At 36.2% G+C, this 26,325-nt stretch overlaps 1 protein-coding gene across 1 annotated transcript in view; it reads left to right on the forward strand.

Annotated features, from left to right (window-relative positions):
- Positions 1 to 22,236, forward strand: part of SKAP2 (src kinase associated phosphoprotein 2) — a 234,676-nt gene extending 212,440 nt beyond the window's left edge. Inside the window, exons 12-13 of the mRNA XM_063450704.1 lie at positions 21,436 to 21,537; positions 21,891 to 22,236. Of these exons, the coding sequence (XP_063306774.1) occupies positions 21,436 to 21,528 (93 nt within the window). The 3' untranslated portion in view covers positions 21,529 to 21,537; positions 21,891 to 22,236. The remainder of the gene's footprint in view (positions 1 to 21,435; positions 21,538 to 21,890) is intronic.
- The last annotated feature ends 4,089 nt before the right edge of the window (positions 22,237 to 26,325 follow it).

Raw genomic sequence — 26,325 nt, forward strand, 5'->3', positions numbered from 1 at the left:
CTACCTGTATACACACTTCATGGAATAGTAACATCCAGAGGGTGGGGTAGACAGAGCATCCAGGATATATATATATAATGCCTGTACTGACCACTCAAGCTGAGAACACAATGTACATAAGCCTGGAACACCACAGCATAACAAACTCATCAGAGCCACCTTGAATGCTCACGACACTCTACCTACAACGCCTACTCCTCAATAATACTGCCATTGTATATAGTTACATTTGCTTGCCAATCTAAAAGAAAAAAAAACTCTGACAACAATGCACACAGAGTGCACAGTATGTGTATAATGCCTGTACTAACCATCCAATTCTGCATTCTGTAATACACGATACAACACTGTACTGTTACTTCCATACTTATGTCTGCATTCTTGTATCACTGCTTGTTCGTCAGAACAAAAATAAAGAATAAAAAAAAAACAAAAAAAAACCAACCTGAAATCCACTGCAAATGTAGATAGTTCAAGTATATTCTAACTGGTTAAAACACACCCTATGGGTCTGGTTGTAATTTTGTTGTAAAATCCTATATATAAAGGCTCCTGTTACGCTATATCAGTTTGTTTGAAGAGGGGCCCTCATCTCTTGTTCCTGTTATCCTGCATTTGTCATCAATGACACGTATGTTTTATTTTCGTCTCTCTGTGTAAAGGTGTTAAATATGTTGGTGCTTTGTAAATAATTATATTAATTTGCTCTTTATGTTGTTGTCAATGATGAACACATACACATTCCTGGGCTGCCTGGAGATAATATACCAATAGCCTATACTCTTCACTACATGCTTGATGTATGCAGAGAGATGTCAGTCATTAAGTCATCAAGTTCATATTTTGAGTGATAAGGTATATTTAACCCGAAATGTTATGATCTGCCCACCTGGAAATGTTATTATTTACAATAAGATTACTAGATACAAATACATTTAGAGGTCAAAACATATCTAAAAAGAATGTTGTAACTTTGTGTATATATATATATATATATATATATATATATATATATATATATATATACTTTCTATTATAGTTTATATACAGATATAATCCATTATCCATGTCCATGTATATCACAGTGTTGACATCTACATAACTGTGATGTGTTGTTTGATCTGCTTATCAGGAGAACTGAATACTGGTATCTTGGCAAACTACAATTCTATTTATGAAGCTTATGCAACTCTGAGAAGTCACATATTTGTTCTATCAGGCACATTGTGTACTGGTATTCTAGCAACTGAAATCGCTTTGACTTGAAAGGCTGAGCCAATGAGTAGGGGGTTGTAATTATGACATCACACATCAGTGCTTTAAACTTAGAGGAGGGAAAAAAGGAAAAACTTTGTTCACGTACCACAGCATCGTGAATACAGATTAATTTACCCAAAATAGGAATATATTTTAAATGATTTTAGAGGTAAAAATGCAAGCTGTTATAGATTGTTTTAGCACATAACTATAATTGCTCAAAATGATAGCATTTGACTATTTGGTGATACAATGACTACAGTAATTAGATAGAGACTATTACTCTACCTGTATCTAGACAGAAATCAGTTGAAAGATGACCACCGTATTCAGTATCATGATAGTTTGATATAGCTTTTATAACACTAAACCAATATTTAAGAGAAGCCTCCCTGCAACTGGTTATTCAAACTCATTGAGGCACTCTGCCACCAATTTCAGTCTTATCATAAATTGATTATCAATGTTATTCAGTACTAATACTTTTCTAGATAGTCCAATAATAATAATAATAATAATTCACATTCAAAAAATGAGTACATGATTATATTTAGATCCTAGCAAACAGGATGTAAATTTAAGTTTTTATTTCAAAGTAAATTAAAATGTTTAACACTTATCCAGCAGGGCCGGCACGTCCTATAGGCGACTTAGGCAGTCGCCTAGGACGTTCCGGCACGGGGGGCGCATAATTCGAGTGACCCAGCAGGAGGGAAACGTACAGAACTCCCTCCTGCCAGTCACTCAGTGTAGCATGGCCGGTCTGTACCCGGGCGGTCTGAAAGGAAGTGCTTGCTTAGAAAACACTTCCGGTCAGTCTGGCCGAGAACAGGAAACTGAAGCTCCTGTACCGTGGTCCGCGCCGCCCGGCCATGCTACAAAGAGGTAGGAGACACAACAGGGAAGGGAGTTGGCACTAAGGGACACTTGGATGGTGGGGGCGGGAGGGGATAGTCCACTAAAGGACAGATGGGGAGGATAGACCACTAAGGGATAGATGGGAGGGGCGTGAGAGGAGAGACCACTAAGAGACAGATGTGGGGGGAGACCACTAAGGGACAGATGGGAGGGGGGAGAAACTCCTAAAGGGACAGATGGGGGGGTGGGGGGGAGAGAACACTAAGGGACAGATGGGGAGAGACTACTAAGGGAAAGATGGGGGAGGGTTGAGAACTCTAAGGGATAGAGGGGAGAGCACTAAAGGTCATGGGGAGCATTAAGGGGCAGGGGAGAGCACAATGCATTCCTTACACACAAATGCACACTGCATCCCCTATACACACACACACACACACACTACATCCCTTACACAAACTGGTATCCCTATACACTACATTCCATAAGAACACACGCATCTTCTATAATAATACATAACACATCCCCTACACACATACACTCCACTCCCTGTGAGCGAACTCATGGGTGGGCCTTGTAGGCATAAGGCTTATGGGCGGGCCTTGTAGGTAGCTCATGGTCAAGCCCTGCAGGCCCAGACCATTGGAGCCAGACTGCAGACTGAACCCATCATCATCCTCCTGTCCTCATCTGGTGGTAAGTAGGCAATCCGTTATATTATTAGTGGGCACTAATCTCTAATTTACCTCACATTAAAGGGACCCTATAGTTACCAGAACCTCTACAGCTTAATGTAGTGGTTCTGGTGTCTATAGCCTTCCCCTACAGGCTTTTTAATGTAAACACACTGCCTTTTCAGAGAAAAGACACTGTGTGTAGCACTGGCGTTGGCTCATATGGCAGATCATATGGGTGGGGAATTGTGATGTCACATGGTGGGCAGAGCATATGGGGGGGCGGCAAATTTCTGTTTGCCTAGGGTGGCAATAATCCTTGCACCTGCCCTTTATCCAAGCGATTGGGAAACCAACTTTAGTGTGATTTTGATAAAGCAGTTTTCTCCTGCTACGTACCACCGAACCGTGCTGGATTTGTAGGGACAGTTCAGAATTTGGGCAACTGTCCTGCTGCCCCCATTTTGTTTTCTGGTGTGCCACTTCTGAGGATGTTAGAGTTGACACACTTGAGTTATTGGTTTATAAGGGCCAAACATTTTCAAGATTATTGACCTTCTAAGACACTGCATTCAAGGAGGCTGCAAATAGGACCTCCTTGCATCTTGACAAAATTGTAGTGAATTGTAAACCAGATGTAAGCTAAATTAACCTACCTGTGAATATGGCTGAGTTACATATTTCTTTCCAAATTGGTTATTGTTGCCTAAACTTTCTAATTTGCTTTCCAATTCACCAGAATTCAGTATTTAGAGAAGAAACTGAGAATTATTATGGTACTTGGAACATCCATTTAATTTCAATATTTCGTTATGACTAAGTAAAAGACATTGAACTTCCGTGAACGAACAGTAGCTCACTCTATGTTTCATTCATTGTTCTGGTGGCCCCATTAAATCTTTATCACATGACAGAGCAGACCTTCATACCTCAAGTGATTTTAAGAGTTTGACATTACCCGCCTTTATTACTGAATGTAATTAGTAAAGAAATGAAGTAAAAAAGATTCACTAACTGCCAGCCTGGCAGTTTCAAGAAGCAATCATTTTCATACTATTTTTTTTTTTTTTTTAAAGAAAGAAAATGTTGGCTACACTGCGATCACATAAATTAAAAAAAAAGATAGGTACAGTTATAACTGCTGCCATTTGCTTGCACTTCTGGGTGTTCTGATGCTAATTAATGCAACAGAAAAAAAAGGACAGCTCACTGCTACGTGGCTAGTATCCTATCCTAATGTTTCTAATACCCCACCTCCTATAGACTGTAAGCTCATTTGAGCAGGGTCCTCTTCAACCTATTATTCCTGTAAGTTTTCTTGTAATTGTCTTATTTATTGTTACATCCCCCCCCTCTCAAAATATTGTAAAGCGCTACGGAATCTGTTGGCGCTATATAAATGGCAATAATAATAATAATAATAATAGTATTGAAAGAGAAATGTAATTTATTTTTCAGCCATGAAAAAAACCTACATGGTTTTAAATAGGCCGTTAGGATACAGTAATGTATGTGTGTTTTATCTAGAACAATAGAGTGCAATTTAGTCCCATCCTCTCAATTCTTCTCACTTTAAGGACAAGTGACTATTATTCTCAGAAGGATAGGAAGAGTGTAGATCACATACTGTTTTTATTGACCTGTTCTGCCATGCTTCTCTGCAGATGACAGCGCATGCTGGAATGGAGACAATGGCATCTGCTCCTGGACAGTGAGGACACATTCCTGAAAACTGTTGAAATCTGCTAAAGAGTCCACAGGCAGGCACCACTGAGATGTTCAGTCTGCTCCACTGCCTAGAACAACGGTAGGCAACGTTCGGCACTCCAGATCTTGTGTACTAAATCTCCCTTCATGCTTTGCCAGCATGATGGCTGAAAAGAGCATTATGGGAGATGTAGTATAAAACGTCTGGATTGCCAAAGGTTGCCCACCACTGCCTACCACTGGGCCCTAGCATGTGTGCTCAATTGCAATCTCAGACTAAAAGAACACGTCAAGCACCAGATTGACATCAACAGCTTCAGTCTGTTAAGGTCAACAGAAAATCAAGTCTCCATTTTTCCTTGCACTTATATTTGCACTGTTTATTATCTTTATTAATATAGCTGTTTCTGTAGTACGGCTTCTCTGACTTGCCATATCATCTGTTAGTAAGGTATGGGCAACACTGAGTAAATATACATACAAAAAAGGTCTCAAACAAGTGAAGGCAAAAATAGCAAAACAAAAAGCTGAAAAGGGCATGATATAAACTAACTGTTGCCTTTGTGATAGGCGCATTCCTATTTGTATTTTCAGTTTCAAAAATGGCTGTGACATTTATATAGTATTTACGATTGTTTGCATAGTGTCAAAAGTGTGTTAGGCCCTGGGGACCTATATATCTGGAAAGGAGTAACTGGGAGGAGCAATGATTATATTACACCACCTCGAGATAAGGCTTCAAAGGATACCTTATAACAAACAGCTGAAATAAAAGGTCTGAAACCGGTTTCAGAACTGACATTCTATGAGCACCACTGCGGGGGTTTTGGTTAGCAGGCTTCACCTCTAAGTGTAGACATAGCTGACACTCAATATTAATGTCTGCATCAATATGGTGGACACCCACTGTGATGTTGGCTCCCGGAAACCAGAAACAGTTTTTATTTATTTATAAAATATTTTACCAGACAAGGTATATTATTATTATTATTATTGGAATTAATATAGCACCAACTTATTCCGCAGCACTTTACAATATTATGAAAGGGAGAAATGTAACAATAAATGAGGCAATTCCAAAATTATACTGGAACAATAGGTAGATGGTATTGAGCTTTCTCTTGTTTTTAAGTATGTCCTGAACCCACTAACACTGCATTGTGTACAATATAATACTAAAAATACTAAATAATATTAATATCGCAGTACCCACAGCACAGTGTGACCTTCTCAAGGAGATTGAGAACCTAGCAAGTGCTAAAATGAGCACTGCAAATACCTTTAAAGTTATGGAGACCCAGAAAATATCTTGAGACATTTTTCATGCCTTCAACCCATTATCAATCGTATATTAATCAATACCTCTGTTGGCAAAGAAAATATATTATACATCCCAAATGTTCCTGTTTAGGTGGGGCGCTTCTTACTTTTGGGCCAAATCTCTCTGTCCTTTATTGTGGTCTTAATGTTCTTGTTTTCGAGGAGATCAAAACGTGTTTAGAAATTAGTCTGAGTAATTAAAACACTTTGTGTTGTTCTCAATTATATTTTCAGTTCCATAACATATTACCTATAGATCATTAAGTCACCTAAAACATCCCAGAATAACCCCACACCTGGACACACCACTAGTCACACCCCCAAAATGAAAACACTGTTTATTTATTTCTTACAAAGTATCTGTTCTTGTAACAAAGCTTATTTTCAAAGAATCCAGAAGATCTTGAAGGAGATATGTGTTGCAGCACGTTCTCCTCGTGGCTTTTTATGTGTCATTTTTGCACACAGAACTACTTCTAATCAACTGCTTTTTTTTATTTATTTTTTTATTATTTTTTATTTATCCATCTTAGCAGATATAGCGGTTCATCATATAACATAGTGGCTTGTGCAAAAGCCATGTATCAGTTGTACAGTTGTTAGATAACATTCCAATAAATGACATTGCATGATTAACCTGCGTGATATCGTCTTCGCCTTCCGCCAAGGATTTTTATTTATTTTAAACAACACTTAACTAACAATAACTCATAACATTCGGTTCAGGTGCTTGGAACCTTGTAGTAAGTTGTTGCTGGCCCCAGAGGGAGCGTAGAGGGAAAAGACAGAGGATAGAAGGATAGTGCAAGGAAGTGGTTTGGGTTAGGAGGCTTCCGGTGGCATAATTGGGACTCGGAGTCCCGTTACTCTTGCCCTGAGCCCACTGTGCTAATCAACTGCTTTTTAACTTTTAAGATACAGTACTTATCAATATATAAATTCACCGGCACAGGTGTTATGGATTGTGGACACAAAAAAGCATTTAAATATTCTTCTCATCTCTACTAACTTAGAAGGGAAGAGAGGCGTTATATTATAGCCGTTATTTTCTATTCAATGTGAGTAAAATAGAATGACCCCTGCTTATACTAGGCTCATAACTGTATTGCCACATCTGGCCTCATATAAACAAAGAACTATTTATAAAACATGATTGACCAGAAAATGAATTAATTAGCTCAGTAGTGAAGGGGGTGGGTACACCTGGTAATGATATTTATTCATAAAACATTGAGTTTTAAATAATATGAAAACCAAATTGTCAATTGGAAGGCAAAACCAACAGATTCAGAAAAAAAATGTCATACTCGGATTTAATCTTTACTATTTTTACCCCACATTTTACAATCTGGTTTTCAATTTCAGTTCACCACAGTTCAGTGTATAGTAAGTGTTACCAAGATAACTATTACATTGCCTAAACAGGCTATGTGAAATAAAAGCACAGCACATTGTGTTAAATAAATGCCTGTCACATACTTTTAAGCAGAGAAGACTTGTTAAAATGTTATCATTTCTTCTGTGTTGTACCCCACCTAGTGGCAGAAACTGTGCATTGCGTGTATTTTTTGAGTTAGTCCAAAGTTCTTTCTCTTCCTTCAAATGTCAACTGTTTACAGAAATAAATCATGACAAAACCATGTTGTTGATAAGTTGTTAAGTAATTATTGTGCGCTTAAGGATGAATGCATCAGTAACAATCCCGACAGTGCTCCGCTCTTATGCCTTTTCAGTACTACATACTATACAGCAGGGAATAAACAGGGAACAATTCCGTGACAAATGATTTCTCGATCAGTTGAAGAATATGGTTGGAAACGCCACTTGAAACCCTTAAATTCCTGAAAGCACATTATTTAGACGCAGCCAGGGCAGTATTCACCGCACCCTTACAAAAATGCAGCCATTGATAATGGATATATTTGAAATATATTACTCATACATAATTCAGAGAGACAGTGTTTATGAACAAATGTAACATATAATCTTTACATTAAGTTGTCTAAATTATTTTTTTAGCTTAATAAAAACATTTTGTCAGTGGCTGAAGCTTTTATAAACATATTTGTAGGTTCTAATAAAGGAGAAGGTTGCGATTCATATGTTATTTATTTAACAAATCCAGGGCAGCCTATTTATAATCATATTCTTATAAGAGAGCATTCAGGTTTGAGTCCATAAGAGATGTGTGCTTTCAAAAACAAAAAAGCTGCAATATGTCCGTCTTTCTACTTTCACATTATACAATTACTAGCTGTTATTTGAGCTTTTATAAGCTTCTGGCACAGAGAGCTAGGGAGTTCTTGGTGGCATCTGGGTAGAATTAACTTGCAGTGCTATTTCCTATATAACAATGTAACAATTTAGGATTTCTTGATTCTTTGCCTATGCCTTTATATATGTCTTCATTTTAGCAAAGGACCGTTTTTTTTTCTCTCCACTTTATACCATGTTTGTGATTTGCTTAGTTCTACAAGCGTGCCATTTAATGCCACAGACATGAGAAAAATCGAAACGACTATTGGCCACCTTTCGGGGCAACTGAAATAAAAGATGAACCCTCTGGATTACTTGCTACTTGCTTACTGTATTCTCTTAGGTTCTTTAAATGGTAAATATCACTTTTATTCAGCGATGCCTCGTCTATTAATTATTGGTGTGTAAATATATATTACAGAATTTATCAGAGGGTACAACATTTGTGGTAGTGCTCAATACAAATGTTGCCTCTGCTACCTTAAGTAAAATTTAAAGGTGGAATAATTCTTTAAGACGTGTATCAGTAGGATGCTTAGAAATAAATGTGTCACAGAAAGGTCAAACACAAACTGCTAAATCTATTTAATATTAAGGAACACACAGGTTGATAGAGAATCCGAAAGGGAAACATGTTAAGATTTTCATCTTATTCATTTTGTAAGAAATATTTAATCTTACATTATTTCGGAGTGTTTTCATTTGGAAACCAGCAAAATATGACAGTAATTAACCCCTTAATGACACAACTAAGTTACTAGCTAAGTAACTCCACTGGCATCTACCCACATCCCCAGTTCGTAGCATTTAGACTTTGTTAATTGAAGCGTGTACACCTCATTATTTTTGTAGAAGTGTACAAAGTAATTGACAGTATTACCTCTACACTATTTGGTTGTAAAATTCTGCTAGTAGAGTACAGATGGTTTTATTTAGCAATGGCATTGTTTAAATAAATATTGGCTATTCAGAAGAAATATTATATAGGGTTACTAGACAATCATTGCTTTTAAAGTAGTGAAAGGCAATCTCTAAACACCAAACTCACTTTATCTTCCTGAAGTGGTTTTGGGTAACAAATGCTGATGAATTCAGTATAGTTTCTGAGAAATGGCGCTGTTTACATTTTGCAATCCCTGCGTTTTGAATTGGTGTTGGATTAGTAGGTTCAGTGATTTAATTGATTTACAACCAGCATTAACGTGTAAAATATGCTGTCGTCAGATGCTGGGTGTGTGTCCAGTTTGTTTCATGCAACACATGTTCTATGTATCTGCATGATGATCTACAGTAAAGAGGCAAATTGAAAGGTACATTCAATGTCATTTTTATATTTACATTTCTGCTTAACCCCTTAAGGACCAAACTTCTGTAATAAAAGGGAATCATGACATGTCACACATGTCATGTGTCCTTATGTCATGTGTCCTTAAGGGGTTAAGAACCCAAACACAGTGTCATGCTGCTTGGAGTGGCATGGACCAAATATGAAATCTTGCAAAGGTTTATGTATAGCCCTGTACTAATTCACTTAATCATTGCACAAGACTGAGTGCAGTAATTGGTACAATGCATTCAGTAGCCACCCATTCTCAGTTGCTACTTATGAAACAATGTTTAGTTGACATGATTTGACTAGTGTATAATTCCTCTTCTCTGTTTTTTTTAGTAACGTCACACAGTACTTAATTGCATGTGACTTTGTTACCAAATTTCTATGCCAGATCAAAAGTGAGTCTGTCATTTAAATTTTAAAAAATAGCATTTAAACCTATTTTCAGGTGACACATCTGTAGACAACCTGAATAGACTATGGCTCCTCAGCGATACAAGGGCAGTAGAAATCTACATAAAACAGAGGACTGTAATACATCCTTGCTACCCAAAGACCATTTACAAAAATGGTTAACTGCCATGCATGGGATTCTAACAGCTACCCATAGGTGGTTGAAATACCCATACTCTGTGCAGAAACCCTGGCAAGAAGAAGGACGTTTAAATTGACACTAAAGTATAGCCCCTTAAGGCGTTAGACTTAATGCATTCCCAATGGGTACTACACATTTATTTTTGTTTTTGCAAGGTATGCATGCTAGAATAAGAAACAAAGAGAGAAGTTGATTTAACAGCAATTTTTAATAATTGCTAGATCCCATTAGTACATTGGATGTGTTCTACCTGTGGGATGGTTTATTAGGTTTCAATAGCAAATATTCTACCATGGAAGATATCCTGTGACAGACAAAATAGCTATTACAACCTGATGTGATATTATTATTTTTATATTTCCTTTACAATATACTAATATAGCTAATAGCTTGTAAACATTGTTAATATAATACCAAAGATGTGATAGGTACTTGTAATATTTTACACAATTAAAAAAACAAACAACTTTCTTAAGATGTAATCGTAATCTGTTCTGGGAAATAGTTTTGTTTACAGAAGAATGTGTCAAAATTCTGAAAGTGGAGCAATTGTTGTGAAAACCAATGGAAGCAGAAGGACTATTGTATTGGTTCCCATGGTGATTGCTCCACTTATTTGTTCCCATGGCGATTGCTCCACTTTTAAAACTTTGCTCCACTTTTCTGCTATTGACACTTTTGTGAATATCCTCCAATGAATGCAGTTGTTGTTGTGTTAATCAAAATACTTCCAAACGTTCTTTATATACTGTTCAAATTTGTCATTTCTTCTCCCCAATACTAAACCAATGTATGAGTTTACAAAATCTTCACGGGTAGATTATTATAGTCTGACAGTACCAGAATTAAATGAAAGTTCCTATAAATTTGCATCTTATCGATTAAAGAAAGAGGGCCATACTTAACCACTTAAGTACCAATGATAGTCTAATCCAGGCATAGGCATCCTTAGGCACTCCAGATGTTGTGGACTACATCTCCCCTGATGCTTTGCCAGCATTATGGCAGTAAGCAGGGCCGCCACCAGAAATTTTGGGGCCCCTAACTCAGCTCAGCTCAGCTCGGGGTCTGGGCCCCGCCTCCAAATACCACCCACAGGAATACACACACAGACACAAACACACACACTGATACAAAAGGACATAGATACATACCAACAGACACACATACTGAATCAGACACACATGCATACAGGCATACATACTGACACACACATACTGAGACATACATAGTGACAGACAGACACATACTAACATACATACAGACACACATGCATGAGGACATAAAAAAAACATACATACATACAGACACCGACATACATACACACACACACATACATTCATACATACATACTGATAGACATACAGACACTGACATCCATACACACATACATCATAATGGCATACAGACATACATTCATAATGGCATACAGACATACATACAGACTGACATACATGCATATATACAGACATATATGCATACAGACATCCATACACACATACACACATTCATAATGATATGCAGACATACATTCATACTGACATACAGACATACATATATACATATATAATGACATACAGACATACATATATACATAGACATACATACAGACAGACATACATGCATGCATGCAGACATACACAGACATACATACAGACATACATACATATACATGCATACAGACAGACATACATATACATGCATACATACATAGACATACACACACATATATACATACATACACACAGACATGCATGCATCCAGACAGACATACATAGACATACATACACACATACATACATAGACATACATGCATACAGACATTCATACATACAGACATGCATACAGACATATACACACAGACATACATGCATGCATACAGACAGACATACATAGACATACAGACATACATGCATGCATACAGACAGACATACATAGACATACAGACATACATGCATGCATACAGACAGACATACATAGACATACAGACAGACACACAGACATACATAGACACACATACATACAGATACATACATAGACATACATACACATACATACATAGACATACACAGACAGACATACATGAAAGGATTACTTATATCTCAGACCTGTATCTTCACCCACCCTTTCCTCTTTTCTATTACCCACTTTACATCTACCTCTATCACTGCCCCTTTATTCCTTACAGCAATATTTTAGTACTTATAGGTACAGCACTTATTTTTTACTTATTTCACATTTTGTTTACTAATTTTCTTCTTATTTTTATCTTCATTCCAATTTAGTCCTATCCTTATTTTTATTTATTTATTATTCTCGACATTTTTAGGCATAGGCATAGTAATCACTCACATACATAGACAGACATACATACATACATACAGACAGACATACATGCATACAGACACACACACACACACAGCTCATTTCCCAGCCACCCTCCTGTCTCTTACCTTTTCTTTGCAGGAGGGTGGCTGGGGATGATGGGAGTCAGCCTGGCTCCCTCTTCACTTCCTGGCTCTCCCTCTTCACGGCTGGGCGCGCGCTCCTCCCAGCAGCACTTGCTGCGGCTGCTTTTTTTTTTTTTTAAAGGGGCCCGGTCGCGCTATACAACGGCCACAGCACTGACCGGGCCCCTGAAGGAGGGGGCCCATCGGGTGGCCCTAAGTTATGGTTGTCACCCCCTGATGGCGGCCCTGGCAGTAAGAGCATTATGCGAGCTGTAGTCCACAACATCTGAAATGTCAAAAGTATCCTCCCCCTTGTCTAATCTAAGCCATCATAACAATTTATCAACAAACATCAAAGCCATATCAGAAGAACACCCCATTCTGACAAAAGTTATATAAAGACTAGGTTTTGATAAGGTCCATTAGGGATTATTATGGATTTTCTGATTCTTGCTCTGGACTGTAACTCTATCAAGCTTAGTCAGACTTTTATAAACATTTATGTTGGATTGAAAGTTTTTTTTTTTCTTCTAAGCTATAATTCCCATCACGGTAAACCATAACTGTTGGACTTGAAGATATTTGAATATTGCAGTATAATAGTAACTAGTGAGCCAGGTGTGCTCACTAACTGCCCTCTGTAGGTAGGTAGTTTTGTTTTCTTTTTATAACTGAAGCAATGGAAAACGCGTATAAAACATTCATTTTTATACTTTTAACTATGTAGTTGTGCAGGAAACATTATGGAATATTCATTATTCAATAAGTTGGTGTTTTGCTTTTTTTATGTTCTCCTGTATGTAACCCTTAGATGAGAAAACAGTAGTAGAGAATCAAAAGCATTTTTTTCCAGATGTTCCCCCGCATGCTATAAAATTAGGATCATATGTCTGCCTACAATTTATAGTCAGGAATTCCTAAGGACTCCTTGATTTGCTTTTTGAGATCTGGAAAATACGCGTTAGCAAGCTTTAGGCGATGTGCTGGAGCATTATAAATCATCAACCTCAGCGCTGAAGAAATGACTGCATTTTTTACATTCTGGCAAACCTGCACTTATTAGTTTGTCTCTCTTTCTTTCTTTTGTAGAACAATTAAAAGGGTTTTTTTTATTTTTATTTTATTCAACAGAAGAAAAACAAATAATTGTGGCCTTAAAAAAATAAATTGCACTTTTCTTTCAAGATTAGATTTGGAATTTTGCAGACATAAAATTAGAATTGTACATTTTAGATTTCCTTTAAGATATAATTATTATTATTGCCATTTATATTAATATTAATAATAATAATATTATTATTAGATACAAAGATACAAGATACAAAAATAGCCTTTTACATATAAAATAAAGAAACAAAGGAGGGAAAATGTAAAAAAAAGAGACAAGCAAGGCAGATCTCTATATTTAAGAGAGCAGTTCATGGACTTAACTCTCTTTTTCCAATAAATATTTATAGAGAGTGGCAAAAGGACAGACACATTTACAAAGTAGTTGTCTTAATCTCTTGATCTATCTGACTTTCCTGTGGATCCCTAGGTGTGATGATGTGAATTGCTCAACAACCAGTAGATATCCCAGACTACAAACTCCTAGAAAGTTACGCAGTCACTGCAGAGTTTTCCATAAAGAAAAAATGTTCACAAAAAAAAAAAACTCCTGCGGGATCATTTACAGACCCCCTTTTCAAATTCTTATTTAAGGGGCTAAAGGAAAGGAAATGATGATATCAAGGAGAGAGGCCATGTCAACTGTAGAAAAAAAAAGAAATCATCAGAGATCCAACTTATTAAATATTTGATTCTTACAAAACATGTATGACATGTGGGAAAAAGTAGGCGAAGAGAGCCCTGCCCAAAGGAGCTTACACTCTAAGGATAAAAGCCAATTTAGAAAAATCCTTCACTGTTTTCGAGTTCAGTTATTCTACATTTGCCAAAGATTTCTATTGATAATTCTCTGCAATCCTATCTCATAACTTACATATATCACGCATATAAACACGATGAAGCAATGAATAGGGAGTAAACCCCTTAGCTTTTTATTCCTAAACTTAAGTATACTTCAAACGGACCAGGGGTTTCTACTTACAATATTACAGAACCCTAAAATAAAGCAACTGATATTTTATCGAAAACCTGGGATTTATTCATTAAAGTGGGAATTTTTTCAAGAAGTCCTAACTAGCAAATGTAAAATTCCAAGTTAAAATTAGTGAGCTAAAAGATTTTTTTTCTCAGCTACCGACAATGGCGTTGCTAGAGGGGAGCTAAACTGGTCTTGCTCCAGGTCAGCTCATAAAAAGTCTCAGGTGTGATTTTAGCACCATTTCATTGTTAACCCTGAGTTCCCTGTAAACCTGCAACCAGAGGCGTTATTTCACCCTATTGTAATATTGAGATAGAAATGACACTCCAGCTGCAATATTTCCAATATCCCTCTCTGCCTATTCTCTTAGTTATGTAATTACAAATTATGTAATGATTAACATACAAAAGGCAGAGGTTTGAATACCAAACAAATATAGAGGGACTTGCACTGAAGATCCTGTCTAAAAAATAGGTCTACGGATGTTAAATGCAGAGGAGATAAAGTGGGCCCTGCTCAGACACGTTTACAAAATGCAACAACTAAAAGACAAGAAAATATAAAAACACATGGTTCAATTTAATCCTGCTTTCCATGTGTCTCTTTTAGGAACGAATAGCTCCTCACAGTTTTCCTACCTTTGGTCCTTCTGTTTTAGAAGGTTAGGACATGTGTATATAAAAAGGTAATAGTATTGCCTGCAGCAATAAGGCTCACAGTAAAATATTTTTAAACTGTACTAACAGGGTATATACATTAGCATACACTGGATTCAAACAAAGGTGCTTGCTAAAAGAACTCACATGGTAGACAACAGCCGATGTATCTGTGAACTTCAAAACATTTTCTTTATATCCATGGCAGTAAACAGTAAAACCTACACCAATACTACAAAAAAATAAAATAAAATAAAAATATATATGTAATAATAAAGAGAAATAAACATGGGAACTAACACCTTAAATTGTTTTGCACTTTATCAAAGGCTTTTTTTTATATATATATTTTTGTTTATTTTTACTTTAGTAATTTTCTTTTCATGGTGTGGTTTGCTGTTTTTTTTTTTTTTTGATCTTTCAACTGGAATGAAATAAAGAAAATGTTTTAATGAGGTTCACAGCCATAACGGGCTTTGTCTACTTTGTGATTTCCGTTAGCAGACACTTTAGTTTGAGTCCAGTGTTTGTCCAGTGTCCAGTGTCATAGTCAGTCGGGATGACCACGTGGCATAAGAATCTGCAAGAAAACCAAATATTTTTTATAATTGTTTTTATTATTTATAAAGCACCAACAAATTCTGTAGCACTGTGCAATAGGTGGCCTAACATACATGTTTTTGCAACAAAACGAGCACAGGAAGAGAAGGTGTTGAGGACCTTGCTCAAATAAACTTACACTCTAGAGCAGTGCTTCCCAACCCAGTCCTTAAGTACCCCCTACCAGTCCAGGATTCGGGGATTACCAGGATTCGGGGATTTTTCTTCTAAAAACACCATACACACAACTGGTAATCCCTAAATCCTGTACTGTTAGGGGATACTTGAGGACAGGGTTGGGCACCACTGCTCTAGAGAATCATCATCTATAATATTATTCAGCGGATGCTCATGTATCATACAATACAAATATAATACCTTGGGTTAGTTCTGTACAATTTTGTTAAAGGGATAACAAACTGAGTTTTTAACTTGTGCTTCTTAACTAGAAACAATAAAAAAGGTTTTCAAACAGTTTATTTCCTTTTCCTTTTAATTCACTGCTGTTTAGACTGGCAAAACATGCTAAGTATCAGTTTGCCAAAGACAGTCTTCGTGGGATGGTTACCATCTCTCGTCCCTGCTTTTATATATCAGTACAGGAGACCTAGTAATGGCCCCTCTATCAGTCCCATACAAAGAGCCCATGCATTGCAGGTAGAAGTGAATATTTATAGACAACCCAAGCATTACGCAGGCTTCTTACTGATATTTCAAAGTTCCATAACAAGAAGTAAAATGGCATAGATGCTAAAAAGTACATGCCATTTTATCTTCACTTTAGGTGGGTACTATTTTATCCTTGGTGTTTATTAAATAAAAAACAAATCTTGGCTCTTTAATTATATAAACAAAAAGGCTATACCGAACGCAGATAGTTACCAAGATCTCAGCAGCATGAGATCGGTACCACTGCCAGCATGCACTGTGGATTAACCCACATTAGTTATCCATTGGTTCAGTGGCGGCAATATACATACTATCATTAATGAATTTTACAATTTGGGTAAAGATTTCAAAGATCTGGTTTTCTCTTCCAATATAGTGGCTGTCCATGGAAATAGGTTTATTTCAACTGAACAGGGTTCCTGAAAATAATGGGTTTCAAGGATGATCACTATACAGAAGAAACGGGATTTATCAAAGATACGTGCAGTTTATTTTTTATTTTTTTTTAAGAATATTATTCAGCACGATAACAAACAATATGCTTTAAAAAGCTTTAACCTGTTAAATACAGCTTATTTATCATGGATAGGTTATTTACTATAGATGCCCTTAAAAGACATAGGGCAGTGGCAGGCAACCTTCGGCACTCCAGATGTTGTGGACTACATCTCCCCTGATGCTTTGCCAGCATTATGGCTGTAAGAGCATTATAGGAAATGTAGCCCACAACATCTGGAGAGCTAAAGGTTGCCTAACCCTGCATTAGGGTATATTTAGGGCAACATGCCCAATGCAGAGAAACATTCCAGGTTTCCATGGTAACTGCTCTTTATTTAGAACAGGAATGTGCATTTGTTTCGTCTTTATAAATATAACCTACTCTCTTCACCCATGTGACATCATAGGGGAAAATGCCAGCTAACAAGCATTGTAATTGTTCGTTAGAGCAGCTTGCTTAATCTGGAGTGTGACCGTTAACCCTTAGACTGCTAGATGCCCAGGTTCCTGGTACCTAGAAGGTTATACAGTTAAAAGCCAAGACCATCTCCTACAACAAAGGAGATTATTGCAGGCACTTGAATCAGCATGAGACAAACGTGCACAGTATATTTCTTTTCTTGTTTGTTACATCATTGTTCTTGGTCTCTGGTTCTGAATGATGCTCAGTTACCATAATATGGCCCAGTAAGTGTTATGGCAGCTCTACATCTTGATAATATTACTGACAGGGGAAAGGACTATGGTGTTAGTAGCTACCTAAAATTGTCAGGAGTTGACTGCAGGCTTCTTGCAAGTGATAACAGAATAAACGAATAATGTCCTTTTATGTCCCGTGATTAATAGAAAATAATTACACATCCTCGAAAGGGGTGCCATATTTCTTTTAAATTGACTGGAAAAGGTTTCCTGTTCTTCATTATTGTATCAGTCTTTTACAAGTATTCTCACTTGGGTATGCTGGGTGTTTAGACCTTGCTGGGAGTTATTTTGTGATCTATGCCAGATGTGTTCTCTTGGCTTGGTACCTGATGCACACGATTTAGTAAATCTGATGGACTCATGCCCCTAACAGCTTAAAAAAATAAATAACGCTATAGGGGTAGTTCACTAAATTTAGGTTAATATAGCCAAGCAGGGAATGCAGTCTATTTGAAGCATTGTTCAAACTTTTCTATTCTTAAATTTGCCATTTATTCTGAATTTATAGCTTTTAATGTACCACTGTTTTCTCTTTTTAGTTTTTGTATGTTTGCCAATTCCTATCTGTATACTTCAGCTGTTTATTTTTTTTTTTAATGTTCTTTACAAATATAGCACTAAAGGGTTACTCCAACCCTTTTACATTTTTAATTATTATTTAGAATGCCATAGTGGGCTTTATTTACTTGCTCCGTCATTATTTTGAATTAAAAAAACAAAACATTTAGATACAAGAATAAACTTAGCTGGAATTCAGCGCTGGGTAAATCTCCCCTTGCTGCTTCCACATGCCATGTGATGCCACTTCTTCTCTCTTCATGGTCCAATCAAATACTTCTTAAGGAGAAGCATGTTATTAAACCAGTCTAACCATCTAAGAGTGCATGCGCATGCTCCAAGCCAGGGAGGGAGGGAGGGAGTGCGGGTCGGCAAGAGGGTAATACTACAATAAATGTAAAGCATATATTGGAATGCAGGGAGATGGGGAGAGGTAGAAGGGGGGAAATCTAGGCTTCCCATTCCGCTTGTCACCAGTAAACAGTATGCATTGATTATGCACAGATTTAACATTAAGAAGTCTGGAACATACTCACGCGTGCGGGGGTATACCTAGCCCCCAGCACAAAAGTATATGTGCAGTGTTTCATTCTTTATCTCAGGTGTTATTTATTTGACTATATAATTAGTAGGTTTTACTTACAAATAAGATTATTTCAATCACATTTTCATGATTTCTAATCAAATTTTCAGTGATTTTCAGGCTGTGTTACTTAAACAGGGTTATGTACATTTTTATATAACTATTTTTCTATTTGTTCTGTGTATGAACTAACATCAGTAATACACATTGTATTATTTTAGGGCCACCTTTAAATATATATATATTCGTACATATAGTCATATAGATATGAAAAGATTACAATGCATACATTCACTTATTATTATTCTTTGCAACAAGACGCGTTGTACACACAGGTACATAGGGCGTAAAGGACCCTGCTCAAGCCAGCTTACACTTATCATTCATCATCATTAAAATCACAACATGTAGTGTTAATTGTGTAGATACATAATATCGAGCTTACATGTTGGGTCATCCTCCAGACTGTAAGCTCTTGAGGCTAAGGTCCTCTGATTCGTATAACCAATATCTCACAAATCATGGTCATAGCAAGCGATTGCTCATATCCCTTGAGATATAAAGCTGCATCCAGACAGAATGAGGTTTTTGAGGTTATTAGTTTAGTTACTTTAATTCGTAAGGTCACGAACCATTTGTAGCCCATTTAACCCTTTGAGTACATTAGGAAGAAGCTTGGAAGTTCTTCAGCATTACAGTTACATATTCGCCTCCAGGTCAATCTAGGCTATCTTGGCCAGGAGTATTTTTTGCAGCTTATCTCTTTCAAAGAATTTTCTGTAGGTAGACTTTTCTAAGTAAAGTCCCCATGATAATTGTATCATCAAAGAATTATTTAGCTTTTGCTATTGTTGTGGTCTACGTTATTAACCTCCATTATTTATGCATGACTTGTTTATGGACTATTTTTGCACGCTGGCTAATTGGCTCTATCAAATTTTAACATTAACGACTTAATGGTAAATAATTATTATTTATCAACTACAGATTGCCACTAATTTACAAACGGGCAAGCTTAATGCATTCATAAAAGCCAATGTACATGAGGAAGGTTAATTAGTGTTTGGTATAAGAATCCTCTTTATTTTTAAAGTGTATTTATTTGTGATTTTTTTTCCCCCTTTCTGTACAAGGAAAGAAAATAAAAACCCCAAAATACATATCTCACGTTTACCAATTTCCAGTGAATCTGATAATTTGTACTGAGTTGTATCTGATTTTTATTGAAAACATTTAAAAATGTCCCTGACATAGTGGAAAATAATTTTACATAATAATAATAAAAAATGAGATATATAAAACATGGATACATGCTTTTTAACCTTAACCTTCGTTATTACACCACTGACAAAGCGGTAAAAATTAGAGCTGCAGAGAGAAGCATCCTACAACTCCTAGCATCCATCTGGATGTTAGGAATTGTGGTGATGCCATATATACAATTCAGATTTTGAAGAAGTAGAAAAAGTGAAGTTGTTGTAAGTATATATTTTTAATATACTAATATTTTTTCAAGATTTTTTTAAACATGCCCGGCTATTTTTTGCTTGTGATGCAACATACATGCCCAAATAGCTGGTGATAACAAGAAGCAATGTTGAAAGTAGATGATAGTGCCATATTCATTATTATTATTATTATTCCATTGATATAGCGCCAACAGATTCCGTAGCGCTTTACAATATTATGAGAGGGGGGATGTAACTATAAATAGGACAATTACAAGAAAACTTACAGGAACGATAGGTTGAAGAGGACCCAGCTCAAACGAGCTTACAGTCTATAGGAGGTGGGGTATAACACACATTAATAGCAATAGGAAATAGCAATCAAATAAGGTGGGAGTGAAGCAGAGCTGGAGGAGAGAGTAAAGTGCTGCCCTTTAGGAAAGAGAGAAAGAGACAGGTATGTAAGGTAGAGGTTACTCTGGGAGGCTTTCCTTGAAAGATGGGTTTTAAGGCAGTTCTTAAACGATTAAAGACTAGGGGAGAGTCTGATGGCGGTAGGCAGGCTATTCCATAGGAAGGAAGCCGCCCGCGAGAAGTCCTGCAAGCGTGAGTTGGGCGTACGTGGCCGTACATATATATATATATAATGTGTGTGTGTGTGTATATATACACATTACACATTAATATTGCTGTTTAGAAAATGAATTTAAGGCCTATTCACTAAAGTCCGAATTGCAACAAATTAAAATATGAATGACAATTGAGGCAAGAATAGATGATCTGGAAAAATTGTCCACCTCACCTATAGTCAAGCTTGGCTGGCTATTTTGCAATTCGTATTTTAACTCAGCGAATAACTCTATTATTTGTAGCCCCTTATAATTGGTTGTTTAAAAAAAAAAATGTGAATTATGTTTTTTGCTAGACTGGAATGTGTAACGATGTGCGAATTAAGGAGTTCATTCTCCCTTTTCCCCTCTTCTCTTGTATGTTTCCTGTGTGATCTTCATGCTGTCTTCTAGCTAAGTATGTATGGAATTTATTTCCAGAAGGCTGACACACAAGGCTTGCGCTGCTGCTATTAGCTGACCAAACACAGGGCACAAACATTTAAAAAGTAGCTTTACATTAAATGATATTACATTTGCGCTAGGCAAAAGGTTAATACAGCTTATTGTTTTGAATTAGGAGTACAATACATACGGCTGGTGGGTAGGAGAAATGAAGGGAACCATTGGCTTGGTGCCTAAAGCTTACATAATGGAGATGTATGACATTTGAGAGGCCCGGGTAAGTACATTTTAATCCAATCTACCATAATGGCTTGTGTGTTCTTCTGTTCTCTGTTTTATAAGCATTTCCTTCCTAAAACCTCTGCTGCAGTTATATTAACTTAAAGACTGTTGCAAAAAATAGCTTTTAAGCCTTAATTAATACTGCCCCATTAGTTGTCTGCATGCAATAGCATCCCACATTGCAGTGACTGGATTATACGCTTATCTTTTCCACGGCTTGCTACTGTATATTGCCTTCAATCAAACATTTTAATTAATTTCTGTCTAAGGTAGTTCAATCTTTACGATAAGGCTATTGTATATTTTCTTTTTTGTTGAACTTTTTTTTTTCTCTCTCCTTCCCTCTAGAAACCATCTTTAATTAGGAGAGAAAGAAGAATAAGACAAGTATCTTACAATATTTAATTAATTATGGTGTGCAGAATTTCTCCTTTTTTTTTTACTGAGTCATTAATTCCACAATGCTAAGCTTTTTTCCCCTCCAGATTTAATTTATAATTATACACAGATAAAAATGACATGCATCTGTGCTTAGGCTGTATGGTAATATATTGTTTGAAGGTTTCTCCTATATCACAATTTCATTTAATATTTTAGTATCTCACACACTAGATTTAGTATTTTTGTATATTTTGGATGGAGTTTGTTCCTCTAATCAGCAATGATATATATTTTTTTATATTCTGTTAAGTGTTTCTTAGCTACTGAAAGCATTGCGCTTTGCATTTTCTTTTTTTAGAGTATTTCAACAAAAAATCCGTTGAAGCTCACTAAATTCACTAAACGGGAAATTGTGGAGGTATGATGAAGGAATGGTAAATTGTAAAACAATATAGGTAATTGGAAACAATTCAACCTTTTCAATAATCTGCAATTTCTGGTTTAGCGTATAAACCTCTGAGATTTACCGTTTTCTTAACCTAATGAATGTGTTATATGTTTATAGTCCTGTTTTATGATTTTTTTTGTTTAAGGATTAAAGAGAAGCATGTACCCATTTTATTCATGGGGTACTATTGGGCACAATGGGCTATTCTCTCAATCTACTATAAATGTCAACCAATCTATAACTCTATGTCTGCTAAATGACATTTATTATACATTTAGAATGTCTGTTTAATGTTCTAAATATATTCCATCTACAAAATAAATGTGAGTATCTATATATCTTTATATACGTATGCTTAAAAAATCCATTGAAAAATATTGTTTGATGTAGTGTCCTAAGTGGCCAGCAGATGGCAGATGTTAAGCATAAATGGTGAAACTAAATTCCTTTGACCCAGCCCCCATCACTTTATTTAGTGGGAGCATATAACTATGTCCCCTTAACCACTAAAAAGCTGGTTGTAGTTTTTACTCTGGATGACCAGGAGGTGGAGTGCTACACCAACTGATTAAAACAATGACCTGACCTTTCAGTGACTTGGTTAAAATAAAGAAAGTGTAACTTTGTCCTGTTTTATTTTTCATTAAATACAAATACCGCTTTAAAAATCTGTATTTCTGAATACATGGCAAAATATGCCAGCAATTGTTTATTTTTTAAAGAAAATATATCATGCTTTTAGAGATCGCTACAGAACTATTTTGGAATGGTTTTCAGACGTTTTTAAAGAAATCCGCAATTGTGTCTGGAGTAAAGCACATTTGTCTCAGAGACTTGTTCTTTTTAAATGCAAGAAATAGTAATGAAATTGTGTCCTGTACTGCAAATTATACCATTGTTCTGTTCAGCCCTAGACATATTCCACCCTGCAAATTTCTAAGGTTCAAATAAAGTTTAATTGTTTGCAAACCTGCTATGGTGCTAATAATTCCACAGCCTGCTGTGTTACTAATGAAGTTACTTTGTTATGATTAATTTAGAAAATAGTGTGTTGATTGTAGTAATTAGACACAACAAGGTGAAGTAAATGAGTCTAATGCCATCTGGCCTTCACGCAAAATGAAGAAGTACAGTGTTATTGTCAAATAAATGTATTCAAAGAAATGTGGCTATCAGAAATAACAGAAAAAAAAAATCTTTCGTTCGTAATATTGATATTTAATGAGTTGTGTAATTAAAAATTAAAAATCCTGGATCTATCACTCTAGAACATAGGGACTGTACTGCCATGCTCGGGAATGGGTAGCGACCGTAACAAAGAATCTTGAGTGTATGAAAATGACTTCCTCAGTTAAAATAATCGATTCCTAGTCATGCCTCTGGTGCCTTGAGATAGGTGCCGTTTAATAAGTCATAAAAGCTGCAATTGCAGCTCATGTTTCATCTTAGTATGCTGCACGTTCTAATATTGCGTCGTCGTTTAGTAAAGATGTAACACTAAGAGTACGTATAGCTCATGCTATGTGTTTTGTATCAGACTCCATGTCATATAGTCCCCAGGGGCTTTGCTTCTTCTCAGCCTGGCTTCTCTCTAATCAACGTGCAATTAAACAATTAATGATTTAAAACTAAGCAGTATGAGCACATACAATTTTGTGCTTAATTTTGAAGAAGTTTACAATATTTATGTGTTTTTGCGGTAAGTTTAGTTGTCAGATATACTAAAATTAACAATATAAATTTAACAGTCCTTCCTTCCTCCCTCCGACCCTGTCTCTTTCTTTCTTCCTCTCTCCTTTCTTCCTCTCTCCTTACTTTCTTCCTTCTTCTTTCTTTCTAACTCACCATATATCACTGCTAATGTAAAAACATTCCAGTGTTGTTTGTATTTATAAAATGTCCATACACACAGTGTTCAGCTTCAAATAACCTTGTCCATAGCTAACTATAAATTGGTAGGTGGGAAATCATTATATGGTACTGCTTAAGCACAAAATCTGTTGAACCCTGTCAGTCAAAGTGATTAGAGCAGTGCCATATGAGCCACATGTTCATGTACATCTGATAGATGCATACGTAGAATTTAGAGCTCTAAATGTGCCTATTTTTGCAAAACAACAGGCTTTGGTCTCATATTTCTGAATCTAATGATTATCAAGGGTTACAAGCAGATGTACACATTGGAGAAGCAGCTGCCATTCCCAAAGTGTATTCAGCATACATTACTCCATTCCTATGCTGTGTTTCTGTGTGCGTGTGTGTGTGTGTGTGTGTGTGTATGTATGTGGGGTGGGGGTTCTAATCAACTGTTTTTTGCTGACTAAGGTGACTGAGAAGGAATATTTGCGTCATGATAATCTTTTATGATTGGTAAGCTGTTTTGCAGCACAAATGTATTTAATCTGACCCATCACAAATCACCCATAACATTTTTCACATAATACTCTATTTAAAAAAGAACAGCAAAAACTATATTAACCTCTTAAGGACACAAATTCTGGAATAAAAGGGAATAATGACGGAATATTTCCGTCATGTGTCCTTAAGGGGTTAAAGACATAACAAACAATATCATGAGTCAGGCACAGCTCGGGCACACAATGCAAATGAGGAGGAGAATGGAAAACGTGTTTAATTTATTCTCTCGTTGAATTCATCCTGTTCTCTATGTATTGTCTGCTAGGTGCAGAGGATAGATTCTATAACAATTGTTTACAGGGATTCAGGATGGAGGCACCCATTATAGGATAAATAGGTATGCTTTTCTACTTATCATTTAGTTTTCTTACAAATAACAAAAATATTATGTTAACTATAACAGAACAGTAAACATTATATTAAGAATCCTGTGTGACTGTTGCACTTTAACTCTATATCTCTGTCTTTGGTGAGGAGTATGTTAGAATTACTTTGGATAGGCTTAGATAAGAAGCTGCTCGGGTTGGATCAATTTGTTTCCTTGCTACACGTTTGGTTACAAGGAAGAAGAGTCTCTAGAAATTAAACACAAAATGATGCCCATCGTTATCATATAAGGAGAACAGCAGCTCTGAATGAGAGCCTCTGAATACCACACTTTCAAATATGATGGTAATTTATTTATTTATTGTGTGTGTGTGAGACTTTTTTGTTTGCTTTTTTGCATATTCCTTTCTACTCCCTGTATTACTGTGAAAATCAAGAATTAGGGCAAAGGTTGATACAATATGAAGTAACTGTATAACATTGATCTAATGCAGTCCTCCAGAATGTACAGTAGACCAGGAAAATATCCACTGGTTCCATGTTTTATTTCAAAAATCTTATTATAACATCATTCATGCCATTATCTCAGTAACACGAGACAGAGAACCCGATATAAAAAAAAAAAAACACTTGATGCAGGATTATGCATTATCTCGCTCACTATGTTTTGTGGAAAAACACATTATTTTCATAGTGTTGTACATGTCAAACATAATTGGCATTGCAATCATGGTCAATGACCAGAAAATGCAAAGATGAGAATGAGCGAACGTCAGACACAAGTCCGCCACTGAAATAATAACACTTAGCTAGCTACATAACAGTTACATGGAAATCCACATTTCTGTAAAATGTGCTCTTTTACGTTAGAATAACTTATATGAAGATTGTACGCTTATTTTAAACATCACTGTTTTTTAAAAAATATTAATATTTTCAAAATAATTATAAAAATGATATACAAAAATAAGTTCAATTAGGGAAATGTACTCTGCAAAGAATAGGAGTAGAAACTGCCACGTCATTGAAATGTCATCAATGTTGACATGTCATAACGTGTGTCATCAAGTGACACAACATGACAAGTTCATGTTCAGCATTTACGACATCTAGTACAATATACCTATAAGTTATACCACACACGTCCAGTTTACCATTAAGGAGAAGGTCGCTGGGTGGCCTACACACAGGAAAACGTCTAGAAGATTC

Source organism: Pelobates fuscus, chromosome 4, assembly GCF_036172605.1.
Source record: "Pelobates fuscus isolate aPelFus1 chromosome 4, aPelFus1.pri, whole genome shotgun sequence".
Lineage (NCBI taxonomy): Eukaryota > Metazoa > Chordata > Amphibia > Anura > Pelobatidae > Pelobates > Pelobates fuscus.